Source organism: Phaseolus vulgaris, chromosome 2 (assembly GCF_000499845.2).
Source record: "Phaseolus vulgaris cultivar G19833 chromosome 2, P. vulgaris v2.0, whole genome shotgun sequence".
NCBI lineage: Eukaryota > Viridiplantae > Streptophyta > Magnoliopsida > Fabales > Fabaceae > Phaseolus > Phaseolus vulgaris.
In genome coordinates, this window is record NC_023758.2 from 21,078,993 (window position 1) to 21,088,073 (window position 9,081).

At 36.8% G+C, this 9,081-nt stretch overlaps 1 protein-coding gene across 1 annotated transcript; it reads right to left on the reverse strand.

Moving 5' to 3' along the window:
- Positions 1–556: 556 nt before the first annotated feature.
- Positions 557–8,805, reverse strand: LOC137810890 (uncharacterized). The gene is made up of 7 exons (XM_068612381.1): positions 8,477–8,805; positions 8,293–8,369; positions 7,554–7,688; positions 6,564–6,618; positions 6,308–6,395; positions 1,249–1,347; positions 557–906 (listed from the first exon to the last, which is right to left on the reverse strand). The coding sequence occupies exons 1-7, from the start codon at positions 8,770–8,772 to the stop codon at positions 793–795; spliced, it is 864 nt and encodes a 287-aa protein (XP_068468482.1). The 5' UTR covers positions 8,773–8,805; the 3' UTR covers positions 557–792.
- Between the last annotated feature and the right edge of the window lie 276 nt (positions 8,806–9,081).

Sequence of the window (9,081 nt, forward strand, 5' to 3'; positions counted from 1 at the left end):
TCTTCACTTTTCTTCTTATATGCGTTCGTTCTTCTTCTCCAACTAGCTCCACTTCGTTTTCTTTTTCAATTTTTTGAGATTTTTCGAAAAACTAAATGAATCGTAGTTAACGTAAATCATAAATCACAATATTCATTCAATTCATCTAACGATTCAAGATATAAAACAATATTGTTTCTGATTTATATCGACAAAGCTATATTTTGATACGAATCAAAATTCATGGGATTCTATCTACCATGCTTTCTCCTGGTACTTTGTAGTCTTTTTAAGTTATTTTTTTTCCATATTTTAGCATTTTAGTTAACTTTTAAAATTTCAAATTTCTTTAGCAAATAATACTTCACTCAAATTTGGGGTTTATATTCTTATTTTAAGAAACAAAACCCACCTTCACATACAAAGATAAAAAAGTTCAGATATTAATTAAATCTCACAAACTTTAACAAAAACATTTTAACGACCTTTATGGGTAACAAACGAAAATGCCTAAATTGAGTATCATTTCAAACAAAACCAAATAAAAATATTGAAAACGTAATACAGCAAAGAAAAATTGCAAAAATAATAAGGAACGAACATAACATTTTAGTAAAAAATTTATTACAAATCCCACGTTCTAACATAAATAAAAATAAGATATACAATATAACTATTTCAATGTCATAATAATAACAATAATTTTCAAAGAACACGGTTCCTACTTCAGACTTTGCGTACCGTTCTATATGCAAGCTATGAAACCTGATATTCCTGAAATGCACGTAAACCTTTTCCATAAGCCAAAGACAACTAAAGTCGATTATTTGATTCCTCACGCTCCAGTTCTCGGAAAAATGTGCGGAGACAGCCATTAATGATGCGAGGGGCTGCTCCATCACAAAACCGTTTACCAAGATCTACCGCCTTCAAAACAAATATATAAACTATGAGTTAAACTCTCTTTATGAGCAAAGATAATAAGACACATGACAAGGTTGTTGACAAGGGTTAATCTATGACGTAAAATGAACTTTAAGTCTAATTTAATTCTATAAAATCAACTAATAAAATGAGTTTAGTATTCACTTATATACTATCAAAAATGTTCTCATATCTACTATCAAAAATGTTCTCATATCTGATAGACGTAAGATCACCAACAAGGTTAAGTGATGTTTGGTTTGTTAGCTGAATTTCTACACTAGTCATGGCTCATATTGGGATGTGATATATGTTTCTCTTCATCACATAAAACTTAGGATATACCTCGTTAATGACGATTTGGTGTCTTGTTTCTAGTACTGCCATTTCAGACATGGCCAAGTGAAGAATACAAAGCTCTAAAATCTTTCCTGCTGGTTCATTCTGAAATGCACCAATAGAAAGATGTAAACCACCATCAGCATTAGCAAACAAAAGGATCTTTAAAAATTAGTATAATATGTGTGCAAGGAATAAAACTGCAATAAGTAGCTCAAAGCAGATCACAAAAGGGATACAAATTGAAAGAAGCTAAGTTTTATTATGTATAACTTAAGAAGTAGATATAATACATACAAATCATCAAAAGATTATCAAACCTATAAAAATACGAAGTCATCTATGCTAACATTAAACATGACAGTGGCAGACGAAGACAATTTCGGACAGAAGAAACTTAGTAACGGTAGTATAACTGGTGATGTGGGATTGCAAGCACAACAGAGATGTTGTACATGAGAGAAGCATTTTGTAGTTATGAGCAAATAAACTAAGTGATCAAATTAAAATGATTATAATCTAGGATACAACAAAAAAAAAGCTTACTTGCCTTTCAATGGTAGATGTTTCATGTTCTGTATATTAAATGAAGAAGGGGAAGGATAGAGTATGAATGGGAAAATATGCCATCTACCATAATTAAAACCCAGGTGTTGAACCAGTAACTTTCCCTATCAAGATCAAACTATAACAAAAGATCAAGCTATTAGGCGAAATCCCAAGAATGCCTTCATGTCTAACATGTCCCCCCCCACCCATTTTCCCACCCACAGGAGTTCTTCACTTCTTTGGGCTTGAAGAGTGGACAAGCATACTATCATACCCTAACTTGTTATGAAATTGCTTATTTTATTTTACAAAATGGCAACAAGTATCAAACTCTCGACAACTTGGTCATGGAAACTCTGATATCATGTCAACAACCAATTTTCTCAAAAACTTAAGCTATTAACAAAGGACTTATGAAAATGGATATAGCCCAAGAAAATAATAGAGAAGAATTGAGTAAATTGCTTGCGTGGTTTCACTCAGCAGTCTGAATTTATATACAAAGAATATATGCTTCACATATTTACAAGAATAAGAAAAACGAAAAAACATTATGTGCAATAATTAGTGACCGGAGAGATCTACGAAAATGAAGCATGACTGAACCCATGCCTCTCTGAATTTATAATCTTAGTTATAACCATTTTTTAATGAGTTTTTTCTTCTCATTCTGCCTTTTAATTCGAAATTGTAAATTATTACATTGTTCTTGTGGATGACAAATATAGCTCAGGCAAGATAACCATTTTTTCAGGATAGTTTTTTCTTCTCATTCTACCTTGATATATGGTATAGTTTAAGGTGGTAGCTTTAGCTAGTCAAAATTTTCAACTGAGGATTAAGTTCAAGTCCCTAAAATCTCAACAATGAAATAGCCTTTCCGCCTACCTCGCTAGGCCTGACCAAGACAACGCCCCCTGATCGTGACGCAACTCGCCAAATAAGTGTTTTGTCGCCTCCTGCATAGATCGCCCAAGGGACGACATTATATCTAAATGCCACATTCTTGCCACACCCTTGATATCATGATAACCATATTGGGTCACCTATGGATGTCACCCAAAGTCCAAGATAGTACAACCACCCAGCCTTGAGTTGAACAAGGCGAAAAGGCTTAATGAGGCACTTGACCATTCATGGTTGATTGAGATTTGAGAAGGATCTAAGTTTCCCAACCATTACCTGAATTAAGCGTATAAATTAGAAAAAGGCGTTCCAGAACCTTCTGGGTGCCCCAAACTTCACATCCTCTCAGCACCCTCTTGTCATGTCGTTTCAAAACTTAGTATCTCCATCCTTGAGCCGAACAAGGCAAAAAGGCTTAACAAGGCGCTTGACCATCCTTGGTTGACTGAGGTTCGAGAAGGCTCCAAGCTTCTCAGCCATTACCTCTTAATTGGAGTGTTAGACCAAATAGGCTTAATGTGCTTTTCCTTTCTCACGTTGCTTCGTTTGGCGTCGTTTCGTAACATTTAAAGCATAAGGGTTCACTCCTTTGGTGTCCTTTTTTATTCTCTGCATTCTCTCTCCTATCTCATGTGATCATATGTTCAAATAGGTACCACTTTTTGCATTTCTGTTAGTTCTTGGGGGTTTCTGGGTACGTCTTTTAATTGAAACCTTTTTATCTGCTGCCTACAATGCATTTTATCCCTAGGCCAAGATGGAGTTCCTTAGGGAAATATCGAGGCACATATCACTAAAAAAGTTTAAGATTTTTGCAATCTCCAAGCAATTAGCAAAACCAATGAGAAAGACGTGTGAATCCAAGCTTGTGAACTGGACGAACCAGTTTGCAGGAATGGAATCCATGACGAAGAGGGGAAGTTTTGTTTTATATATGATACAATCTTTATTAAGCTTAATGTCTGACTACCCTTGGACAACTTTGAAAAGTCTTGACTATGATGAACGTTGCTCCTACCCAGTTACATCCAAAAGTTGGGCATTCCTCCAAGCCTTCTGATCCTGTCGCCAACTCAAGCGTGGAGGAATTGCTTTGTCGTTTCCTTACCCCGCCTATGCAACTGTGCTATCCGCAAGAATGCTCTTAGAACCTTCTCCGGGAACTTCAAACGCAACCTGCAAAACACACAGACGGCGCCTCTAGCGGCCGTTTGCACTCCGACGCTCAAGTTAGGTCACAGAACCACCAACAAAAATGTCGCTGAATCTCTCTCTGATTCTCTTTTTTCTCTCTCTCTGTGTCTGTGCCTAACAGAATTCTGTTACGCTATCCTCTGCGTGTGTCAGAATTCTGTTACGCTATTGGCCGCGACTCTCTCAGATGGTGACACGTGGAGGCATGCAACTCACATCTAACCGTACACGTGCCACTACCTGAAGGGCTCTAGCGCATCTCTTTGTGCGCCTAAGTTATTCCCTTGCGGAGTAACTTAGCGCGTTTCTTCCATCTGGGTGAATCGCACACTCTCAGGAGAACGCCAGGTGTGGCTGGACTAGGCACACTCACCAAGCATTGCTCTCTGCATAAACGATTTCCCCTTCACGATGTCATGCACGTAATGGGTTAAGAGGGTCACCAATCACTGACCGGTTTACTAACTCCCTCAGGCCACTCTCGTGCACGATTCTAGCGGCGAGCAGCTCCTCTTTCTCTGAGATATGATCATGCGAGGTCCATGTGTAACGCTCTCGCTGGGAATCTCAGTCCCAGTTTAACTGCGTGTAACACGAAACCCCGATGACCATGCACCCGATGACTGATCGGTGCTCTATTGCTTCTCGCGTTCTCCCCCCAAGTGTTTATCTTGGAACTGATCTGTCGGTGGCCACTCGGTTACTGACCACCGATCACCGTTCTGGGTGATCTCCTCCCTGATTTCTCTACCACCTGATCCACGTGTCACCCTGCGAGTGGTCCACGTGGTTATCTGCTGCTGCGACCGGATCACCTTCCATATATTATGCACACATTTCGACATAATTCCAACCTCAAACATGTTCTTTTATTTTTTTCGAATTCCAAACTTATTCCCGTCAATTGTGAGCCTCACTAAACAATGTCAGTGGCCGAGGTTTTTATGTCCCTTTTCCAATCCTTTTATAAGTGCTATAAGGGTTGTTTGTTAAAAACTCAAGCACTGGCTCATAATCCTACTTTGTTTGAGAGTTTCCCCCTTTATTAGATGCAAAATTCTCACATTCAAAGTGCTCGGAAAGGTGAGCAATTTGTTATGTTATAAAGTAGTAGCTTTAGACTAGTCAAATTTTTCAACCACTTTCCCCCTCAATAGGATGTTGTATTTATTAGGATCTACCCTCCCCCTTAACATGTTCTTTTATTTTTCAAATTCCAAACTTCTTCCCATCAATTGTGAGGCTCACTAAATAGTGTCAGTGTCCTAGGTCTTTTGACTCTTTCATAATCCTCTTATAAGCGCTTTAAGGGTCGTTTATTGAAAATCCAAGCATCGGCTCATAATCCTACTTTGTTGGAGGGTTTTCCCCTTTATTGGATGCAAAATTCTCACATTCAGAGTGCTTGTAAAGTTGAGCAATTTGTTCTGGTTTAAAATAGTAGCTTTAGGCTAGTCAAAATTTTCAACCCCTTTCCCCCTCAACAAGGTGTTGTATTTATTAGGATCTACCCTCCCCCCAGCACCCCATTGAACCAATTGGTTAGTACAGGAAAAACAACCTCGAAAATTTGAGGATTTTGTGGTCTTTCAAGTACCTGAAATCTTGGCAATGAAATAGCGTTCCTGTCTATCTCGCTAGGCCTAACCAAGACAACACCCCCTTTCTAGGACACAACTTGCTAAAGAGGTGTTTTGTTTCCCACCACATAGATCACCCAAGGAATGACATTATATCTGAATGCCACATTGTTGCCACACCCTCAATATCATGCTAACCATACTAGGTCAACCATAGATGTCACCCGAAGTTCAAGATGGCACATGCATACCTTTTTGACGTAAGTTGGTCATCCCTCCACCAGCAAATCCCCTAGTTATCATGTTGAAATCTCCTAGAATAGGTGTCTAATGTTCAATATGGGACGATTGACTCTAGTGATGCTATCTCAATAGACTTGGGGTCGAAACATTGACATCGTCTTTGGAATGGAAGGTTTCAAAGACAAACCCTTATTCACTTTGCCCTCGACTGGGGGTTTATTCCGATACGTCCAATAGTCTAACATAGCTTAAGAGTCGAGGTCACAGACAATTTAAATACATTTTTCTCCCTTAACTCTCTAAGATGTCTTTTAAGGACAAAACCGTAATGAAGCTTTGAACTGCAAAGTGGACAATACATTAAATGTGGTGATTGACCTTAGTAATGCTACTTTACGGACTTGATATCGAAACAATATACAATTCAAAATTGTAAACTATTGCATTGTTTCACCATTGTCAATAGGATTGGCAGCATTAGTAACATAGAAGTCATTCAACTATAAGAAGAAATTATGTCCACGGTTCATGAATTTGTAGTGGCAAGATAATAAATTGAGTACAAAAGCTACTATATTTATCAACTATCATACCTTCCAATTTTCTGGGACGATCTTGTTAATAACCAGGACATGATTGTCCCATGCATCCCGGACTGCAACCAATAGTTTCCTTGTGAATCTGCAGATAGGGACGTTGTAAGATTATTACCATTGCTAACAATCCTTAACATACACAAAACACTCAGTTTTTCAGTGCGTGTTTGGAGGGGTCGGAGGGTGGGGGGACAAAATGAAAAACTTATATTTTAAGTATGCTTTGGAGGAGCTGTAAAGGGTCTATATTTACCTCAAAATCAGGGTGTTATATACCAGCTTTGGAGGAGCTGTAAGGACTTCTGCTTCTGCCATGCAGAACATAACACATTAGTACAATTTAGAGATGAAAGCAACAACAGAAAACTGCACAGATAATAATAAATACTTTACAGCTCATTACACATTTCTCTGGGCATATGTGCGACATTGTGTTGTCACAGACAACACACAGACTTCTGTCATATGAAAGAATGTAACACAAAAAGGAAGGCTATACCAAATTTAAATGCTTATGATATAATACCATAACATAGACTTTTGACCATAATGTGACTTGTAAAATGGCTTTACAATATAGTCACAACATAAACTCTTGTCAAACACACTGTTAGAATAAAGAAGTAGCCTTTCAAGGCTAACTTACAATACCAGGACATAAAAACCTTGCTGCAGTGACAACCAAAGTAAAACTTATTATACATTTTCAGCCTAATGACTACTAAACTAAAATGTTCGATGTTGTATTCCTAAGTTTCACTGGTTTGCAAATGCTACAACTCCTAAGCTTAAATTATCACGAAAAGTTAACAAGATTTTCTACATATGCTTACTTTTAATTCTGGTAGCAAGACATTCACAAAATAAATAAATGGTTGAGTTTCATCTCCAACAACTGTTAAAACTGCAATTTTTGACCAGCAAATTAAAGTGTCCTATGTGCGTAAGTCACATAGGTGTGCAGAGGAGACAACAAATAAAAGATGTGAAAAGAAACTACTTGGCTTTCAAAGCTCGTTAGTTATAAACTATGCATACATCACAATATCATGAAGCAGTAAGCAAATCTTGTTGGTTTTAAATTTTATTTTTTAAATGTTGCAACTTCCAAACGTTCAAGTAAAAGAAAAGCAAAGAATTATATACATTGAACTTTCTATCACACTTCAAGCATTTTCACCAACTTATATTATTTAAAAGATAAAATAAAAAGAGAGATTCTCGATCTATGGTTTTTTATTACCAATGGCAGACTCTTCTTCAATGTGCCGCAGAAGGTCACTTGCCTCTTCATCCGATTCAACAGTAACAGGTGGCCCTCCAAAACTCATATGATTATACTCCAACAACTTTTTCTTGTCAAATTCATATCCGGCCTCTGAAACAACAAAGCAAATGCACCCAAATCAAAATAAATGTCAACACAAACCTTAACTGACCACATAATAAATTTCCTCAGAAATTAAAATTAGGCAGTTCATTAAATAAAATTAACTTATTTATAACTAAAAGTTAAAATTAGTTTATTTATAAACTTATTCTCATGTTAACTTATCCAAATTTTTATTTTTACGTCATACATGGAGAAACATGCCTATACCGAACCTTCGTTTTGTGTTTCCATATACTTACTTCACTTTTTAGTTATAAAATTGACACCCTCTTTTTCCACTAAAGGCTTAGCCAGATTCAGACAGACATTATCATACTAATAAAAAACAGTTTTCGAAGATTTCTACGGCAAAGAAAACAAAAATAGCGTTGAGTATTTTCTATACAAAATTCTAAAAACAAAGAAACAGATTTAAAATAAAATAGCAACTTTGTGATTAAAAAATAATAAACAGGAAACATAAATCCAACATAAATCCAATTAAACACCCTCTTATCTCAATTTTTTTTTTCATATCTTCTTATCATAAAAGTGTTTATAGATAAGCTTATTATCCCAGCAGACACTATCACAAAAGTTGAACCGTTACCTCGCCGCGTATTCATCCGTTTCTCGAAAAGCCGAACCGGGTCCATCCCCTCCAAACACGCAGCATAAATTATGGAGCTGCACGAAAGATTCTCATCACAAAACAAAGAGTAAAGAGAAGATGTAAATGACAAATTAGTGAGTTGAATGGAAGGAAGGAAAGGAGAGGTTCGGTTCAGGTTTACAGTGCGAGTTCTCTGGCCGCTCTGGGGCTGCAGAAGCGCCCTGTCTTGTCGATTTTGGGCAGAGCGGGTACGGAGTTGTTGTCGGGTTTTCCCAGAACGGGAGCTTCGTGTTGGGCGATAGCGAAGGTGGGACTTCGGAGAGAGTTACGATGGGAGAACGCTGCGTTTTGGGGGAAGGAACAGTGGGTTGGTAGTGACGAAGGAAAAGAAGAGCGTTGGGGAATGGAGATTTTGGGTTTAAGAGTTGCAGAGGAAGAAGGTGAAGAAGGACACACAGGAAGCAACACTCCCTCCATTGCAACACAAGATAAATGCAAATATCTTAATCTTACACATTCTTACCTCTATATATAGATATTATATATACATATATTAAATCTATAAATACAAATAGATTTCTTTATGAAAATATATATATTAGATTTTTGCTCTAATGTTTTTATAAATATTTTCGTACTTTTGGCCTTTAAGAAAATTTAGTTTGTATTTCATCCTTAAAATAATTTAGTTTTGTTAATATGTAACAATTTATTATGTAAAATAAGTGTTTAACCAGGTTTAATAAATTTGGATATTTCTAATTTTATTAAAAAATTGTTTTATTA

Coding starts and splice junctions, on each gene's coding strand:
- LOC137810890 (XM_068612381.1), bottom strand. CDS start 8,772: ATGGAGGGAGTGTTGCTTCCTGTGTGTCCTTCTTCACCTTCTTCCTCT. Junction 8,370..8,476: donor GCGGCCAGAGAACTCGCACT/GTAAACCTGAAC, acceptor TCTTTCGTGCAG/CTCCATAATTTATGCTGCGT. Junction 6,619..7,553: donor TGAAGAAGAGTCTGCCATTG/GTAATAAAAAAC, acceptor TCTGCATGGCAG/AAGCAGAAGTCCTTACAGCT.